Source organism: Grus americana, chromosome 2, assembly GCF_028858705.1.
Source record: "Grus americana isolate bGruAme1 chromosome 2, bGruAme1.mat, whole genome shotgun sequence".
Taxonomy (NCBI): Eukaryota; Metazoa; Chordata; class Aves; order Gruiformes; family Gruidae; genus Grus; species Grus americana.
Genome location: NC_072853.1, coordinates 147,358,056 through 147,379,096, shown reverse-complemented (window position 1 = coordinate 147,379,096; position 21,041 = coordinate 147,358,056). Strand labels below are relative to the sequence as shown.

The 21,041-nt window shown below is 36.8% G+C and overlaps 1 protein-coding gene across 1 annotated transcript; it reads right to left on the bottom strand.

Annotated features, from left to right (window-relative positions):
• Positions 1–1,844: 1,844 nt before the first annotated feature.
• On the bottom strand, positions 1,845–20,701 carry ARL5B (ADP ribosylation factor like GTPase 5B). The gene is made up of 6 exons (XM_054817744.1): positions 20,489–20,701; positions 12,039–12,099; positions 10,692–10,839; positions 7,655–7,738; positions 5,817–5,968; positions 1,845–3,881 (listed from the first exon to the last, which is right to left on the bottom strand). The coding sequence occupies exons 1-6, from the start codon at positions 20,532–20,534 to the stop codon at positions 3,833–3,835; spliced, it is 540 nt and encodes a 179-aa protein (XP_054673719.1). The 5' UTR covers positions 20,535–20,701; the 3' UTR covers positions 1,845–3,832.
• Between the last annotated feature and the right edge of the window lie 340 nt (positions 20,702–21,041).

Here is a 21,041-nt window from a genome sequence, read left to right as displayed (position 1 = left end):
GGAATTGCTGGGGAAAAAGGAAACATATCATGTTACATTAAGAAGGCCAGAATTAACACGCTAGGCAAAGACACTGAAAAAGTATCTACTGTTAAAGCTTATCCTTAGGAAATCGTGTTGGGATTAAATAGAAAAACAGGAATTCAGCTGGGTGTACTTCCCAACCCCCATTTTCACAATTCAATACACATTACTGATCTGTCTGTAAATATTTATCTGCAAGTCACACTTTGTCCAGCAGCTTTAAAAAAAAAAACCACACAAAAAAAGAAACCCATACCAGAACATAAATGAATGTACAGTTTCTTAAAAATGACTTGAAGAGCACAAAATCAAACATTTAATTTTTCTTCAGAGCTTTTTTCTACTCCAAAACCCTATTTTGGTGTCTGTTACAATATTTACATGGTGAAATGACTACCAGTTTGACTGTAGAATCTTATTTTCAAAACTGGAAAAAAAGCAACTTTTTATGATCACAAAACATATTTTTCCTTAGTAAAAAGTTTTTACTTACCACATATTATTAAAGCTCATAAAAGTTAGCTGGACAAAAAAGATAGAAAGGATAGTACACTCACTACTCAAGTTAGCCAGCTTATTTTTTCTAGTACTTATCCATGCAATAAAGCTTTATTTAGTTTTAAAATGATTACGAGGGAGGGAAACATTAAAATTACTACTGGATCTACTTAGTAACAACAGTTAGCTTACAGATGAACAAATTAGGGAAAGGAAAATCTTATTGTAAAACTTAATTCCACTTTAAATAAACTAAGCAAATTCAATTATGCAAGACAGCTTAAAAGTCTACAAAGACTACTTTCAAAAGGCGGATCTTGCCAACCTCATCCAAGCACGACAAAAATTGATCAAAGGTTCACGCTCATAGAGGCTGCTACACAAATTAGAACTATTTCTTTCATAATATGATGCGTTATTTTAACACAATGGGTCTAGTTTTATAAATTAGACTATAACATGAATATCAATTACTTTATTACAGTAGTCCATTTTACTCAAAATACAGAATATTTAGGAGAAAAATCTTTGTGATATTTTACTTGAGAATAGTTTTAAATGTTCCCTTACATTTCTAATTTCCTCCAAGAAGCTGATTAAATATTCTTTGTGAACAGTATATTAAATGCAGAATATTTTCAAAGTGCAAAACCTACCTCCAATATATTTACTACATACAGATTAACAAAAATAATGCAGTTTGGCAGTGCAAAGACACATACAGTGTTCTAAAGCATCCCATTGTAAAATTTATTTTAATCAAACCTTTAGTTTAACAGGGTTCGAAGATGATTAAAAATAAACCCCGCAAAATTCCACACCAAGCCTTTTTAAAAAAGAAAAAACAAACCAAAACCAAGCCACAGCATAAATGCTGTGAACAAACCAATAAATATAAAAAAATGTTGTAGAAAATGTATTAAGGTGATCAAAATCACAGCTATTGTCAAGAATGTTTCCTTCTGTAAAGGTACTCAAAGTCTTAAGCGTTAAGGAATTAAAAGAAAAGTTTCATTATTCTGATATCCTAAAGTCTACAATATGACCATTTCCTCCTAATCAAAGTTAGATTTATTATCTCAGGTGACACTGGATTTAGTAATCAAACTATATATTTACAAATGGTTTTACCTGCAAAGTGTTAAATATAAAATCATGTTGCGTTTTTTAAAAAAAAAAAAAAAAAAACAAAAAAACCACCAAAACAATCCATGTAGTGCTTTTTATAAATATTCAGGACTACATTCTGAATTACATAAAAGTAAACATGAAAATAAATCTAAATTGCAAACTCAAATTATTAAGTGACCAAACAAGAAACCTCATTCACAGTATCATTTTATTGTTTTCATTTATAATTTGCTTCCCTAAGAACAAAACAAATCTTATTTTCACACATTAGAACAGTTGTTAGCATGAACATCAGAGCAAGAAGCTTTAGTATCAGATTTTAATCTTGTCTTGCATTCCTCTTTTTTCTGTAAGAACTACTTTTCACTGATGTAAATTATTTTCTGAGCATTTTGACTTGACACTCAACATAGTCTTTCTCCTACATGACTTTTGCCAACCAGCAGTAATATAACTTCATTCAACCAATCACTGATTCCACACGTATTCAGTCTTCTTTTTAACACTTATGACAATATATTTGCTGATACTTTTAAAATTTCATTACACTTTGTTCAAATAAAAATGGAATCAAATTGACATTTACAAAACAATTTTATTGAAGAAAACTCAGTGTGTTTGAATTATCAAAACAAGATTTATCAAAAAGATTCTGTTGTTAAAGGACTTCCAGTCAATTAGCATGATTCTAGTAACCAGACTCCACATGGTTTTTAGACATGCAAAAGTGCAGAACGGTGCTTTTGGAAAGCTCACCAAGCATTTATGTTGGTTAGATCCTTGACTGCTGCTGGGATTTCATTAAGAATTGGGTGTCCACTATTGCTTTTGGTTGGTTGGGGTTTTTTTGGGTTTTTTTTCCCCTCAGATTTTTTTATTTTTTGGCATTTGGTGGTTGGGTGTTTTTTTGGCATCTAATGTTCTCAATTAACTTCATCCATAGCTTTAGATTCTCTTTACAGACCTAACCTCATTCCCTTCAAACTGAATTAGGAGTTACTAGGTCCAATCTTTCAACACCTGTTTTTCAAATGGAAGCCGAATACTCTTTCAACTTTCAGTTCCTAAATTTCAGGTGTAAGAATCTAACTCAAACACCATCAAAAGTTCTCTGTTCCCGCAAATAAGACTAAAACCAAAAATTAAGGAAAAATATTTTCTCTGCAACAGAATCTGAAAACATATTTGATAGTAGGTAAATAAATGTCAGATTCACGTCATTCTGAAGTCTACAGATACAGCACCATGATTTTGTTCTGTTTATAAATCTAGCTTCCCTTTTGATTTTGCATTCATTTAGAAAATAGCACTCTCAGTAAAAGGTGAGGAAGGCTCATCTATACAGTATTTAAAATTTTAACAGATTACAGCAAGTCTACACATAACACTGCCTGTCGTGATTCCAAATTTAATTATCAAGAGGTTTATTTTTAAAAAAGTATTCAAGTTCTAAATGACTAAACCAGCACATAACAGAATTTTTATCCACTGTACAGAGATGTATTTTCAAGTAAAAGAAAAAGAATCATATCCTAGAACTATTTACCAGAGAAACAGAGAATGAAATAAATTTCTTTTAAGGCAGAAGTTCGATTATATACCAGGTTAAAAGCCACGACAATATCAACTATAACTAACTTGTTCAGCTTTTAAAAATTTGCATTCATAACTATTAACTCCCATGCTGGCTAGAACTCTACTGATGTTCCAAGGAAGCCCAGCTGGAGATATGGTTAACCTTAGAGGCTAAAGCAATGCCAGAGTAAAGTCAATCTACTTGCTACTTTTTCATTATTAAACAAACTGCGCTCATTTATGTTAGTAAGTTATATAAAGTATTTAGAAAGAGGAAATATGAAATATTGACAATGACAAAACAGATTTTTAAAAAGCTATCATTGAAAAAGTTAGAATACGTATTCAGAGGAATTTCAATGCTTAAAAACAGATTCACATATGTTCATCCAGTTGAAGATTAGTGTATTAAAAAAAGTTAAGAAAATACTTTGTGTTTCAGTTCAACTGCACTTGATTCAAGTACAGCTTGGGGGTTGGCTGATATAAATTAAACGTGGTCACTGCCTCAGCAGCCAGAAGTACAGAAAAATGTACATGTTCGCAGGATAAATAGAAGTCTCTTCTTTTGGGAAAAAACAAACAAAGCAAAAAACCCAAAAAGCTATCTCACTCCAATACGGGAGGTCATCCACTCCAAGCCTTGGCATAATCTGGAAGATAAGAGATATTATATTGGTACCAGTTCTATTCCAACATCTTTCAAGTATTTTCTACTTGCTTTTATGTTTAAAAATATCTACTTACAATAAGTAAAATCAGCTGGAATTGGGATTGAAATTTGAACAGAATAAATAGTGTTTTAAACTAAGCCTACTTAGGCTTTAACCACAAGAAGATGGTCAAACATGCTATTTTACTGAAGCTTGGCACTCCTTCAACTTTTTTCCTTGCAAATCTAAAAGACACTATTCTTAAAATACTAACTCATAAGAATACAGAACCAAGTAGATTTTTCTTTTTATACAGGTTTCCCATGAAGGACTGCTTACTTGAAAGCTAGACCTTTACATATTCATACTAGAAGACAAATGACAGGTACCCACACTGAATTGGTTCATGAAAAGGCAGTGTATCAAGAATTCCAAAATCCCATTAAAAAATTAAAAGTATGTTTATATTCAATACTAAGATTGTGTGGGATCTAATTTGCTTACTCACTCAATTTGCATCTCTATTTAAAAGTCTTCCATTTCAGAAGACAGGCTTTCCATAGATATTCTAAGGATCTAGTTACCTAGTTTATGCCATCTTTAGGCTTTACCTTTGTAAAGTATATCATAACTTAGCTAGCTTCACTCACGGGGCTAATCTTCCTAGAGTTCTGTCAGACCTTCACAAGGAAGATTCAGCTCAGTGATCTAACTCTGGAATTTTTTTTACGAATTGGTCTCACTACTGTCATAGTTTTAAGTATTCCAATTACTCATCTTTTTTAAATAGGAAAGAAACAGCCTATGATGGCCAATGTTTCTAAACTAAAGTTCGTATTCATTAATTTCTACCTTCCTCCAAATGCCAACTTATTTGAAGATTTAAGTACATAAATACTCAAAAGCGACTTTGGCAAAACTGGTAGGAGAAAAGTAGAGTTAACGCTTAGAATGAAACAATACAATCCAAAGACTCAGTGAAAAAAAAACAGTTTGTTTTCACTAACACATCCCATCCTAAGGAAGCGAATGCTACCAATCACTCTACAAGACATCTCCATTATAGCATGAAGTATTTTCTAATGTGAGGAAGATGCTCTCACTTCGCAAATACTCAGTTGGATTCACTATTTTTGATGTCACAAGACCACCATTATAAAGGTGGTACAACACAGCTGAAAAAACCCTCTATTACACATTAGAAGGCTGCTTTAAGAGTCAAGATGAAAAATTAGTACCCTTCAAACCCTGTAAGCAAGACACTATTCATCTTGTTACAGGCATCCAAAAATGTTTTTTGATCTTTATAGACAAAGGATCCAAGGAAAGCTCAGCTTTCCATTTTAGTAATTGCTGGCATAAGGTATACAAAATTTCAAAATTAGTTACATCAGCCAGATATAAATAAAAGGTTTAATATTGTTAACAATTTTGTTTTATGCCAGATCTGTCTACCTCTTAATCAAAACTATGTTTTAACACTTATAAAAAAACCCCAACCAACAACAAAAAAAACCCAAAACCAAACCACTCCAACCCCACCTCACCTTAGAAGCTTATGGCAGATCAGAATGTAAAGGAAGACAACAGTAGCTTATTTCTTTAACTACACAGACAGTAAATGATTATGCCAACAGCTACATATTCAGGGGTGGTGGCGCTTTTTTTGTGATGTTGTTAGGGTTTTATTGGGGTTTTTTTTTGTTTTGTTTTTTAAGAGTAAGCCGAAAGACTTTCATACAAATTTGGAGTTTGAGCTATGAAAAAAAAATCCGCAAGGTTCAATAAAGAAATGGAAAAAAAAATAAAATCAAAGCACCCCTCTGCAAAGGTCAGAAAATATGTTCTTCCAGGAAATCCACATTGGTGTCAATAGGCTTCTAAATCATTATTCTCATTTACCATACATTACTATACTAAGCGGTAAGCATTTACCCTTCTCCTGTCAAAGCACAACAGGACTGAATGTGCCACGGGTGATCCTTTATGGAGCTAAGGGTGAGGTATGTAGATATCTCAGCAGCTGTCATGCAACCTTTCATGTCCTGCTTGTTTGCAAAGATGAGAACTGCAGCCTTCTGTAAATCCTAGAAGTGATTTAGAGTATTCATAACAGTTATTATAAAGAACAGTTAATGCAAACGCCTTTTAGAAGTTCCTAAAAGAACTGTATTCAAGATAATCTACAATTACACAGCAGCACAGAGTTTTAACAGAGATACTGCATTAGAAATTAATTACATTAAGACTGAAGAAACCGATTTCTTCCAAAGTGTTCTCCACCACAGAGAATCAAATTATGATGTATTATACGACTATCCTTTTGGTGTTGACCACATGTTCATATGTTAACTAATTAAAGTCTGGTTAAAACATAGTTCATAAAGCTCCAAACCATCCAGACATGCAGAATTATTACTGGATAAACATTCCAAAATCTACATTAGATACTATTTAAATGGAAAAATCTGCTAGATATAATTCCCTTGAAATTACTTTCAACTTCATTAAACAAGTTCTGTAGTGATTAAAGCAGTAACAATTTAAGAAAGCTATCTAAATTCTTATAAGTTTTATCCTATTGTTCCAAAAAGGGAGCTCAAATAATGCTGCAGCAGCTTCTGTAAAAACTAAAATAAAAAGTTGTTTTGTTTCTGTGTCGAAATTAGGATTCCACAGAGCAATGAGACAAAAACTGGGTGGGATATATGGTTTTAGGAGTGCAGAAGGGAAAACAAATTCAGTACTTGGGAAGCTGACAGTTGTAATTAAAAGCATTCAACACATTGAAATGTATGTTAAATTTTGAGACTATTTCTCCATCAAGAGAAAAAAAACCCAAACCTCTATGGTCCAAAGTTGAAAGTTCACTCCTACCAGTAGTGCAGTCTAGGCCTACCGACTGTTTTCAAGAGATGGTAGATCACAGTCTCATAAGAATTTTTAACACTGGAAACCAATAAATTACATGGGAAAAATTCACCACAAAAATGTCATCTTTCCACCTTTTTTGGTAGTTTATTTGCTCCTTACTACCAGACTCGAACTACATTAATATTAACTAGAAAGTAAAAGCTTCACTCATTTGAAATAATGCAAATCTCTCAGAGAAATGAACTCCACAGAATTACTTGCATTGTACAAAATCCTTTCCCTTCAAAAATGAAGGGAGATATTTAGATTTAAAACAGCCCTAATCTAGCTTGACAGTGATCACAGAAAACTTTAATGTACATGTTAATTTAGGATGTTTGAGGGAGCTAACTCAATGTTGAACAGTCCTCAGTTCAACATATTATAATAAAACTATAAAGTGATTCAGAAGGAAACTGAACTGAAACTAATTTATCCATAGTATTAGATATGCTCCTTAATTTCAAGGAACCAGATTAAAACAAAAGAGAAATGGAATTGCCTAGTTTCAAAAAATAAAAATATAACGAAAAGTTTCTTGCATTTAACAGAAATAAGAGAGTTAGTGTTGGAGAACAATAATACCCAGTTGAATTAATACCAAGTTTAAGATATTTTAAAAGTTCAACATTTATGAAGTAAAGAGTGATTTGATTACAATCAAGCCCTATTATAAGATTGTGTCAAAATAATTTGCCTGTATATTTATAATTTACATGGTTTTAAAATGCAACAAACACGCATGCACATTTAGGCTCAAATTTTTGTGTGACAGTATGTATTTTTGCCAACATAGGAAGCATGTAATGTTATTTGACTTCACAGCGAAAGAAAACTATTATCCCAACTCCCCACCATACCTCATGAGCCAGCATTCTATAAAGTTCTTCTTTTGTAATCGAAAGTCGCTCTCTATCAATGCTGTCAACAACAAGAATGATGAACTAGGGGAAAAAAACAATAGTACAGCATGTAAGTACAAAGTATGAATTATAGAAAGCACGTTTTCAAGAGACCACTACCACAAGTCTTCCTATACAAGAGGGACATACACTTTCAGAGCACACTAGAAAATAGAACAAGAGGTTTACCGTTACAGTCTTTTCCTAGAGTCCAGGAAAGCATACACGAAGAGTATAATTTTTGGGGAAAGAAAGAAAAAAAAGATTGTGTTTGTACATTTCAGCACTGCTATTAAGATCTACTTTCATGCTCTATAGTTAAATCTTCTTGGTGGATTTTCAGGCCCTACATTATAAGCAAAATAGTGATGTAGGTACCAAATGCACCTACAGATAGTGGATTATATTTAAAATGTGGATGACAACTTGCTACACAGTTACCAATGAAAACAGCTATTACTGTCCACTAATACTTGCATACTCAGAAAACTATAAAACTGAAATTCCCTATTTTGAAAGAAGCATTTTTAGCAATTCAGTGTCATCTTGCTCACAAAGCTCAAGAAATGTTATTTCAAATCAGTGCATCAGACCTCAGAAAGCTATGTACCTGTAGGGCTTAGCATTAAGTTATTGCACAACACCTTAACCTTTGTAAAGCAAAGGGCCTGTGCAGTTGTCCTCTCACACCCTTTCACACTTAGGCACTTGGAGATGGCTATAGCAGTGATTTTACCCTTACTGTTCCTGCTAGGAACATTATTCTCATGGTTGTGCACTTGTGAATCCTGAGACACTGTGGTCTGGTACATCAGGTCTCTCATGGGAAGCAATTATCACTGGTATGAAAATTAGTCTCTTTTACCTCACTCTTTCTGCCCTTGGTTTTGTACCTTCTATTTTATAGCCTTACACTAGAGGGGAAAAAGACATGGTATTATGTAGTAGGTAATACTCAAGTACATGCTTGTAAGCATCACACAAATGGTGTGCATACACAAACCATAACAACTGACCAGTATTTGACACTTGCCCTGCCCAGAGTGTACTCCAAGCAGCACTAACAGTATCATAGGTGGGAACAACCAGTAAGGAGATCAAGCATGTTCTGATGAAAATTATACAGATACCATTAAAAAAAAAAATAAAAAATGACATGCTACACTGGAGAGGAAACCAAGCAGATGACATTCACCTAGAGACTCCTATCACTTTTCTGTCAAGATGGGAATACTTTTCCATCCCTTTTCTTTTACAGTAACTCTTTGTTTGCCCTCACCCTTGATAACTTAACCATGAGAGCTCCCTCCCATTACCTCTCCTCCCCAGATCTTGTTTCTGTAAGCCTGTCTCAACATCTATTCTGTAAGAATACAATCTGACTCTTAAAACAGAATTGCAGAATTAGCCATATTAAATTGAAAATAATTAAGACACGTATGCACTGAAAAGCTTGTTTGGGGGATTTTTACATTAGTCCAAAGATTTTGTTTAGATTGCTTTGATTTACAGATAAGGAAAGAGAGAAAAGATATGTAATAACAAAAAAGGAGGATTAGAAGTCACTGCTATAATTCTCCAACATATGCTCCAAATCAATTTGCCTTATAAAATTAAGGAGATTCATTACCCATTGAAAATGACCACAAAGTATGAAAAACCAAGTCAATTTAATGCTGCTGTGGCTTTGAGATGTCTAGCAGATGAGGAGGAACAGTAAAGGAATTATTCATATCAGGGAGGCTTGGATTAGCATACTAAACAGATCCCTTTTCTTCCTCAACTGTTTCCAGCAGACAAAGCTTCTAAGTAAAAGGGAAAGTTCTTCTTTCCAAGTGCTACAAAGCACTGGATTTCAAACCCTTACTAGCCCGAATATGATGAAGAACATCCCAAAAGGATCAAAAAAAGAACTAATACATGCGTCTCCCCAAATTCAAAGATTCTCAATGGACAAATGTCAAGAACTTAATGTACCAGATAATGCTGACAGAAGTGTCTTCACCCTCACGTGTGTCTTAGATGTAGCCATACTTTTCTAGATAAAACTAAAAATAAGTTTAAAATACTGGAGATGAAGGTTGAGATGTCATCACCAGGCTTTCAGTAGATAAAAAGTTTCTGAACATCTGAGGTGGATCACTCTAATTTCCCCTCTCTCAAAGGGGGGGCACAAGGCAGAAAAATTCGTTTTACAGGAAGATGGAATGCTTCTATAAAGAGTAATATCTACAAGAGATCTCTACTTTTAGTAGAAATGGTAAGAAATTAAGTCCAAAATCTTTTACATCAATGTAGAAATCTCAAAGTTTGGCTACAGAGATTTTATATGCATATTGTGTTGATAAATTTTTGGCATCAAAAAGACTGGCATAAAAACCAAACCCCCAAAAGCCAACTGTTGCTGAGTTCTACTCCAACCTTTCCAGCAATGGTAGCTGTACCAGTACCTCATGAGTACTGCATAGCTATGCTTTCTTTTATCCTTTGGATAAAAGCCATAGGCTGATGAGCTTTCTAAATATTTCTGCCTAGAGAAAGTTTCATTCCCCATCCTTAACTACCGTTATCTCAAAAACATTTCAGACTAGATGTACAGAAGTTAAGAGTAACCACTGCAAATCCTCAACAAATTTGCAAAGCACATTGCAAATTTTTTTAACCCACTTGAAAAAAACATGCAAAAAACCTGTTTGATCTGAAATGTATTTTGATACCATTTGGCTGTCCAGGAAAAAAGTCTAACTTCTTCACAGTTTATACCACAGATTAAACAACATTACTGTAAAGTATATAGGAAAAATAATTCAAATATTACCAGAAAATTGGCTGCATACCAGAGACACCTTACACTTTTTGGATTTGTTTTTCCTCAAAAAGATTTAAAAACAATACACCTGCAATCTTTATAAAAAATCTACCAATATTCCTAATAAATAAATACAATTTTAATCAAACTTTTTGAATTTAAAGATTTCAAAGCAGCTTCTCATACCTCTGTGTTTGAATAATAGGTATTCCATGACGACCGTAATGATTCTTGTCCTCCAATATCCCACATTAAGAAATGAGTGTTTTTCACCACTATTTCTTCTACATTGCTTCCTATGGTTGGGGAAGTATGAACCACCTCATTCATTAAGCTAGAGGAAACAATATCACACCATAAAGACCAACCAGTAATATCCGCAAGGCTTGTCACAGCTCAATTACAACAAATGTGCTGTAGAAAAAGTAAGTACGTGTAACTCTGAAAAAAAGATTAAAAACCTAGGCATATTTCAAAAAGCTATACTTTTGAATTCTTATAGAAATAAAGCAAATATTTAAGAGCAGTTTTTTAGTAAAAAGATTAGCTCAATCTGAATTTGGATTAAACACTGTGGTTGAAGTTCTAGTGTGCTTTTATAGCAGAGACTGGAGACATAGTTAAAGACATCAGTAACAAAAAAAGGCTTACAACAAACGGATAAGCACCTGCGTTTTAAGAGGCTTCTCTTTTTAAAGGATGCTCTTTAACAGACACTTAAAACTCACTTGTTTCAAAGTAGAAGTTGCTATAAAGATCCCAAATAAGAGCAACACTAAACTGTGCAAAATATACACCAGAATATAATTTTATTCAGAGCACTCAAGCTAGTTGCTAAATATTAAAACAAATTCCTAAGGACTGTTTGTTTACATAGCTGAAAATTTCTCAGTTCTACCTTTAAGCTTTGTCAAAAGTGCTTAGGAAAAAGGTTTTCTGGAAAACATCCTCTGCTGCCTTCATATGCAAATATATGCATAGTAATTTGGCTACACCCTCCTCCTTTTCCACGATTACAATAATAATTATGTTCTTGCCAATATTCTTGAATTTATCATAGATACTCTTGTAATGCTGGCAAGATTTGGGTGCAATGATGCTATTGAAAATGCTTAAGGTAGGACCTAGGCAAGATGAAATACTATTTTGAGGAATCCTCCATCACAAATTTCAGACACTGGCATCAGAAACACTTGGAAACACTTAGGGATTTTTGCAGAGTGGCTAGAATTTCCATTAATTTAGAAATCACTTTCTTCTCTGCAGGCTTTGACGGCAAAAGAATCTGGAGTTCACTTTGTGCCTGTATGTACAATTTAGTTATTTAATTTACAGTTCAGTTTTATAACACTGCTGTTCCTTCACTTACTCTTTAAATATTTACTCTGTTTAGAACAACTAATACCATTAATGTACAAACTATGATCTAGAAGACCTAGAGATTCCAACAGGTTACAAAGCTGAATTTTCAATGATTAAACAGTGACAGATACTAAAATGTAAACAGAAAACCAAAATAATTCATATACTTACAACTGGTAAAGAATAGTAGTCTTTCCAGCATTATCAAGTCCTACTATGATTACTTTGTGTTCTGCATATACATAAAAAAAGACAAGAATAAATTAGTGGAAACAGCAATAATTATAATTCTGGTTAATCACTTTACTGAAGGGAGTAACTGCTTGTTTGTCTTATTTCAATAGCTTACACAGACTACTGGTGACTTCAGGACAGAAAAAAAAAGATCCACAAAGCCTCATCTTCTCTTGAGACTACAGTTTTAGGAAAAGTCAGTAGGAAGTGTTCCAGTAAAGGAATCGTTACTAATATGATTACTTCATTAAAAAAATCTAGTTTTAGAAAGAAAACTACAATGCAAAAATGTAACTCATAGCAGTGTATCATCTTAAGAACATCACCAAACATCCAAAGACTGCACAAAATATTAGCCTAACATTCAAGGCTCAATAATAACCATTTGTTAAGGGACCACCATCATTCACGCAGTAAAAACTAAGAGGAAATTGTATTTTGAATAGCACAAAAAATCCAACATTGCAGTTTCTGAACTGAAAAGTCACAGAATGAACGAGGTTAGAAGACACTTCTGGAAGTCATCTGGTCCAACCCCCTTGCTCAATCAAGGGGCCAGTTGCCCAGGACCATGTCCAGATGGGTTTTGTGTACCTGCAAGGATGGAGACTCCACAACCTCCCTGGGCAGCCTGTGCCAGCGCTCAGTCACCCTCACAGTGGAAAAGCCTTTCCTTATGTTTAGACGGAACCTCCTGTGTTTCAGTTGGTGCCCATTGCCTCTGATCCTATCACTGGGCACCACTGAGAAGAGCCTGGCTCCATCCCCTTTGCACCCTCCCTTCAAGTATTTATATACATTAACAAGATTCCCTCTGAGCCTTTTCTCAACAAGGCTAAACAGTCCCAGCTCTCAGCCCTTCCTCACGTAAGAGATGCTCCAGTCCCTTCACCATCCTTGCAGCCCGTCGCTAGACTCTCTCCAGTATGTCCATGTCTCTCTTGTACTGGGAGTTTTGAACTGGTCTCACCAGTACTGAGTAGAAGGGAAAGATCACCTTCCTCACCCTGCTGGAAAGTCCAGCTGATAGCATAGCAGTCTTCCAAATACTGCAATCTTATTTTTCCAGTCACAGTGGGAAAAACCCCAAACCAAACAAAACCAAGGAAAAAAAACCCCAGAATTTATATGCTTCTCTGTAGTTAATCAATATAGCAGCACAGCCAATTAGAATGGCGGTTCTTCTGATACATGTGTGAAGTTAGAAGATACTGATTCGCTTGCTGACAAACAAGCAGATTCCTTGAGAGCAGAGAATTTACAAATAGATACTAGAAGTAAAACTTGCATATAAAGTCTGTGAACAGGCTCACTTTTGAAGGGGTAATATTTAAAATTCTAGGGTACTTATTCCAAAGCAAAACATGGTTCACAGCTTAAAGATTTCCTCTAAAATACCACATTTGATCTACAAGATTTATAACAAATTACTGACAGGTCGGGAGATCTACCATAAATATCAAATTGTTTTCTTCTTTTACCTGCAAGTGGGTGGTCTAAGGAATAAATGAAGTGGGGTGGGGTTTTTTTGTTTTTGTTTTTTTTTCTAAATCTATTTACATATAATAGCCTAGGTCTTTTCATACTGAAAGTGATTTTAATAAAACAGTCTCTTCATTGGGACTTTTAGAAGTTTTGCCATGCAATACGGCCCTAATCAATTTTGAAATTTATTTCCTTGTATCAGTTCCCCTACTACTGTATCCTGCCAACAAATGCTTAGGAAAGAACTTTTCCTGGCCTTAAACCAGTAATACTTTTAACCCCATAAGCAGCATCATCAGTAATTAAAAACCTTTCCCAATACACAAATGGTACAAAATCCTCTCTGCTTTCAACTCTAATAAACCATGCCACATAGCTAGACTGTCCATCTCTTCTTCAAATTCAGTTAAGTTGAAAGGGCTTTCAAAGTTCAAACACAGAAATACTCTTCTGCTGTTTTCAAAACAGCCATGTGGTCAACTGTTGTCTGGAAGAAGAGAACTTTACTTTTGCAACATTCAGTTTGAGTGATTTTCAAGGAGGAAAAGAAAAAGAATTCCAGTCAAGCATGACATTGCTCTTTCCCACTTTCACATCAGGATACAGTCTTACTTAGGAATGAATGAGAAAAGTGTTGGATGAAACAATATCACGCTACTTAAAGTAATGAAAAAAAAAATCCCCATTGAGATGACTGTTTTTGAAAGTCACTGAAGCGTGAATGGTTCGACACTAATTGGGGAAAAAAGGCACAGCTTATGTGTGCTACTCCATAGTCAAATGGTGTTTTATACAGTAACTGAATAAGCACAAACAAGAAAGTCACACAAGTGTTAATTAAGGTTGATTTGGGGATGAAGATAATAAGATGAAAGCATCAGCATCTCATACAAATAGCAGTTTCCACATTTTATTAATGGCAGTTGTTTTCAGAAATGTCATGAGTGGTAATGGAAAACTCTTCACTTACAAACATATTCAAAAGTTGAATTTCTGTCTAGTTTGGTTAGATCACAGAATTTTTACTTGTATATGTGCATTAGAAGAAAAACTTGTGAACTTAAAACCTGGCAAATTAAGACACAATAAAATTTTATCAAGACAAATACTTGTTTACAAGAGCAACTAGTAGAAGATAGATGCTACATTTAAGAGAAAGGATAATTACGGAGTAAACCACAGGCAGTGATTTTTGCTTATATGTGTGTTCTGTACTTACAGACTAACCCAAGTTTCTCTCTTTCAGTGGCTGGTATTCAAACTTAGTTTGGGTTGTATTCATTAGTATCTTCCCAGTCCACCGTGTTCTTGGCAAAGGAAGAAGAAAATCCATAACAGAGTTGCCAGAGCAGAAGAGCAGAGTCTTTATAAATCAGGTAGAAAGAGGGGAAAAAATACATAGGAAAAGTAGGCATACGCAGCTGGGGTGAAAGACAGTATGAGACTACTGTTTAAAAGAATCCAAATAATGCTGCTATATCAACCATTCCTGGCAGACTGTTTAAAAAAAATATAATTTGCTTAAAAAAACCCAAAACCAAACCAAACAAAAAAAACCCCACACTCTGGCTGTCTAGTATTACAAAATAATAGGACAGTGAAGATGGTCTTTTTGCAGATGTTAGAAAGAAGACATAAGATGCTCTTTTCTTCACTTACTCTTCTATATTCCTCTGTGGTAAAAGGACCCAAACCTGAAGATTCAATTTTCACAACTTTCCCCTTTCCTCTTTCTAATTTTCAAAAAATTTTTTAAAAAAATATTTCTAAATAATGATTAGCAAGGCTCTTCCGACATATTTGAAAGAAAAAAATGAATATTGGTACCCTTTCCAATATTTTTCAGGCTGTGAAATACAAAACCCACATCTAGTTCTGAACAACAACAATCTTGGAGGTTTCAAGGCTGAAGACGGAATGCAGACAGAAGTTTGCTAAACAGGAGGCAGGAGGAAGAGCATTTTACTGAAGTTCAAAGACATTTCAATTCAAGGATTCATTCTGCACACTAAAAGCTGCCTTAGAGTCTTCTTTTAAACACAAAAGAACTGCTTAAACACATCTTGTATTTCCAGACTTGATTACAAGAAAGTAGCCTTTAGTAGTCACTGGAACCGAAATCCATTTGGTTTTCCAGATAATGTTCTCTGCTAGCCTGACTCTACAGTCTGGGAACTGCCACCAAGCTTAAGTAAACTGTGGAGTTACAGAAGTTCAACGACCTTGACTTAGAGCTTACCATTATTTTTCTTACAGCAGTTTTTTAACACCTATTGCATTTATTCAGAGCAACCTGGAAGACTGCAGACAACTATCTTTCAAAAAAAAAAAAAAAAAAAGAGATTTGCAAACTTCTTAAAGAACTCTATCAGCCACACACACACAAAGGAATAAGGCATTGACAATTTTCATAGTTGCCTTTATGAGGGTTGCTGACATTCACTTCTGTTTTTTCCTTACAGTTTCATTAAGCACAATCTTGATAATATTGATGGAATGATAAGCTAAACAAGTTTTATCAGCTTTGTGTTAACATAGGCAATAAGTTAGTTGCTCCACCATTTATTCATACTACTACATGTTGCTTAGAAAACTGTGCCATTTGAGTACTGAATCATAACTTAAGCCAGTCACTTTTGAAGTCTGATTTTTTTAAACATACTTTAAAAAGTTATTTTCAACATAAAATTCGGCAGGCTGAGAGAGTTAGGACTGTTGAGCCTGGAGGGGAGAAGGCTCAAGGGAGATCTAATTGCGGCTTACCAGTACCTGAAGGGGCCTACAGGAAAGCTGGTGAGGGACTGTTTATGAGGGAGTGTAGTGACAGGACAAGGGGTAATGGGTTTAAGCTGAAGGAGGGTCGATTTAGATTAGATGTTAGAAAGAAATTCTTGACTGTGAGGGTGGTGAGGCACTGGAACAGGTTGCCAGGAGAGGCAGTGGATGCCCCCTCCCTGGCAGTGTTCAAGGCCAGGTTGGATGGGGCTTTGGGCAACCTGGTCTAGTGGAGGGTGTCCCTGCCCGCAGCAGGGGGGTTGGAACTAGATGATCTTTGAGGTCCCTTCCAACCCAAACCATTCTATGATTCTATGAGTTCAATCTGAATTTATGACACTTTATAACTAAACTTTAAATGGCTGCAGGGCACAATATTTTAAATTAAAATAATACTCAGGCAGTGGGGTTTTTTGTGAATTTTATAAATAAGGAAAAAAATCAGGAAGCTATCATTAAGTCACCTAGGGAAAAAAAAAGACAAAAGTCTATTTTTAAGCCAATTGTTTCGCTTGGAAGTAAAGTATTTCCGTTTCCATCATTCAATTACTACTTGATTAAGAGACAATATATATTGAGAGCTGAAAGACATAGAAATGCTTATTGTCCTCCCTCCTTCAGGCTTTAACCTCTGCCCTGAAAAGGCACAGAAACCAGAAACAACAAGATTAAATAAAGCCCTGGAATAGTTTTGTCCACTACCACCACCCCCCCAAACAAAACCAGCCATCTTTTAAAGACTACTGCCAAACTTTAACTTGTGAACCCTTCCAAACGTATCCACAGAACTAAATAGATATTCCCTGACGGACTGTGCTCAGGGCAGACTGTTTGCCTTCCTTTCTTTCTTTAGTCATTGACTCACAGATCAGCACAGGCATCATCCAGTTTCCTTGAACTGCTCGGCACTGCAGCTTTTCTTGTTTCATACCCACATACCAGATTTGGCTAGTAGATGGTGCACTGCAATGGAAAAGCGAGTTCATTCTGCCAGGGGAGCAGGGAAAAGAGCTAAAGGCTTTCCCCTGCTGAAAGTTCCCATCACAGGTCAAAGCCACGCAATACTATTTTAACTGTTACAATTTTCACCATGAGCCAGTCTGGGTTTGCCAAAACAGGCTAACCATAATCAAAATGGGCTGAACCAACTGGAACAATTTCTGCTGCATGTACAGCGAGTTCAAACAGACCAGACAGATAGATTCAACTTCCTGGTAGGAACACACAGATGCTACCCAAATCACAGGGCTAAAACAGTTGAATACAAATACTAAGAAATGCTGCTGGAAGATGTCAATAGATAACATTAATCAACAGACACTCATCACTGAATGTCTTTGGAAACAGATTAGGTCAAGCCTCTCAACCTTCCTACCAGTACCTCATCATCCTTTCGAACGGTAAAGATAAGGCAATCAAACTGCATAGTAGTAAAGATGATGTGCAAATTAATAAGATGACATTCAGTGCTTTAGTAGGATCTAAGGTACCTTTTTCCTGCCAGGCAGGAGTGACTCTGAATGAACTCAATTTTCTGTACATCATGTATTTACTGTAACTGCACTGAACCCTGAGGCACAAAAAAATGCATGGGGCTTATTTTAAGATGTTAGTTATCATCTTCTTGTGAGTTAACAGTATTAGCTCACCAGTAAGTATTTCTTTAACGTTGTCCAGACATTATTGATCAACTACCTTTCAGATTTGGTATTTTCAGCTCAGTTATTATTCACATTTATGTAAAGCAAAACTGTAGTGCATGTTTAATAGTCAAGTGAAATGCCAACAATTTCCTGTTCTGTATCTTCTAGCACTTAGGCACACCTCCTCCCCCGTACTCAATGGAAGACAGATGGCACTTTCTAAATCTTTGCTTTGTTTAACCTTTCATTTTGCTGGTATCAAGTGCTTCTGACTATCAGCACAACCCACACTAGCCATGATGAACTGATGATATGCTCCACACACATGGGGTTTATTTGCATCTTTGGAATATTCCCTCTAGATTGTCAAAATCATTGTGTATGCTACTGTGCTAGTCTGCTCAACAAACAACTTCATGAGACGGCTTATGAATTCTCCATGAAATTGTCTAGATTTGATAAAACTAGAAGAGCAACCAAAACCAACTCAATAATCACAACACTCTATTATTATTAATAATATTATTTAGAGGAAAATAGTCATGTAATTAGAGAATAATTTCCCACTAGATGGGTCAAGAATTTATATTTGAAGAGAATTTTCTAGGGCAGAATTTCAATTTTGGCCACGAAAAGAAACTCACTTTCTTCTCTATGGTCACCACAAGAAAAGGGGGCAAAAACACCCCGACAAAACAAACTAAAGAGAACCCCAGCAACAAAACAAGATCAGAACACACCCCGGAAGCCTCTCATTGGGATAAAAGCCAAATGGTAAGTATTTCATGGTACTGCTTCATGTATCTTAACTGTGATACCAATTTTCATTAACATTTTAAATGTATGAAGAATAACCTTCCTTTCAGAACTTAATATACAGTAACACAGATGTGTTTTCCACTAATGAAATGGAATCAGTGTTATCGAATGTTGTCATGTACTAATAAAACAAACAAAAAAAAGAAACCAAAGCAATGAAACTGCACCTCTGACTTCCTTCCTGAAGATAAATATTTACATCATAAGGTACCATATAGATCAGCACTAAAAGCCACAATGTTATCTCCTGATCAGTTCTCTGCTTATAGACATCCTTCAGAGTCCTTCATGGAAGGAAAGGAGTCACAGATTGCAGTATTTGATGAAAACCAAGACAGTACTTAACAGTTTTCTGGAGAACAGGGGAAACCTTGTATCTTACCAAATGGATTTTCCAGTTCAGACAAGTAAGAATCTTCAAATCGACAACAACAACAAATTTAGAAAACTGTTAGAAGACTTGAGGAACAATGCAGTGGAATAGTGTATGCTGGGGAAACAAATGGTCTGGATCTCCCTCCCACTCCCATCCCATGAAAACACATTTTGATATGTAGCTGTTAATGTGTACACACACTGAGACTTTGCTCTGGTATTTACAGAATTAGAATGGGTTATGTGCAGTGAGAAGACTATTCAAGGGACACCAGGTGTACCTGCCTCCCAAAACCTGCAAAATTGTACTGGCAACAAAGTGTTGCACAATAAAGCTTAACTACGTTTTTAGTAACTTTAAAGTGGGAACAAAGCATGCATTTGGAAACCTGATGAGAGAACAATAACATTAACATCAGTTTGCCTGCTCCAAACTCAGAGCCTCAAGGAAAAACAGTAGAAATAATAAATTCCTTGACTATTTTAATTTCTAACCAATGAAGGCTCGGTAAACAAGATTAATTAAAATAAATAAGTTAATAGATAAAACATAATTTTCTATTTTTATGATAACTGTCTGAGCTAAAGGTGATGGCAGCTACAAGTTTTGAACTCTGGATTAGAGCATGAGCCATTATTGCGGGGCTGGGTGCACTAGGTAGGAGAGAAGGGAAAGCCATCCCCTTAGGACCTTCTTATTCTTGGCTTGAGAAGTGTTTTTTCTAGGGTCGCTAACTGTATTTAGCTAGCATCTTTGCCAAAACACAAACAGATCTTTACCTCAAAGGCCCCAAAACAAGTTTGGTGGATTCTTTTCTCTTGATACTAAAGATAAAAATAGCATGATTTTAATAGCAGACTCTGACTTAAAAACAGAGGGTCGGCAAAGACAAACAAGACCTTCATCGCCCATCGAAGCTTCAGCCGCTACAACGATGTAAAAGCATGCCTGAGAGGCAGGAGCACTCACCTCGATGGGAACTCAGGAGCACACCGCACGGAGGGCTGCCCGGGATAAACGGAGTGTTTGGAGCAGCCAGGGAGGACGGGCAGCGGAGAGGACCACCTCAGCCAGAGACACAAAGCGGCTCCGAAGCATGAGGCGCCGCACAAAGAAAAGCACAACTTTCGCCTGGGCGCGCCCTCAGGGAAGCCCGGCTACCAGAGCAAGCCTCCGACCTCCGGCGGCTGCCCGCGGCCCCCTCAGCCGCGCGGGCTCCACTCGCCCCCTCACCACCGGCGCGCCGCCCGCCCCACCTCCCCGCGGCCGGCTCGAGCCCCCGCGCCCACCTTGGTTACCGAAGAGACTCCACAGCTTGGCGAATATCAGGCCCATGCCTGGCCTCGGCTTCCCGCCGAGCCCCCCAGAACACCCAGGGCTCAGCCAGGCGGCGGTGCCGGCTCCTTCGGCTCCCTTCGGGCAGACGCAGCCCGCAGCTGCCCCGGAGCAGGGGGCGGGGCGGGTGGGCGTACGGCGTCGCCCCGCCCCCGGTCAACGGCCGCACGGCGCGAAGGGCCGCCCCAACGCCTGCACGGCTGTCGCGCCGCGTCATTCCGTGCGTCATCGGGTACGCCCACGGCGGGTGGCATCAGCGGGAGCAGCGCGGGCCGTGGTGTCTGCGGGCAGCGGCCGTGGCGCCTCTCCGGGGCGAGCTGCGAGGGGGAGCCAGGGGGTCTGGCGTCTAGCGCGGCCGGGGAAGAGGGGGTCGCCCCGCAAGGGAAGGGTGCCGCGGGGTGTGCTTGTCCCTCGCCCGGGGTAGGAGCAGCCCCGCTGCGGTGGTCGGCCCTGGAGTGGGAGCGTTGCCGGTTTGTTGCGTCCTCTTCCCGTCACCGCGTCATTCAG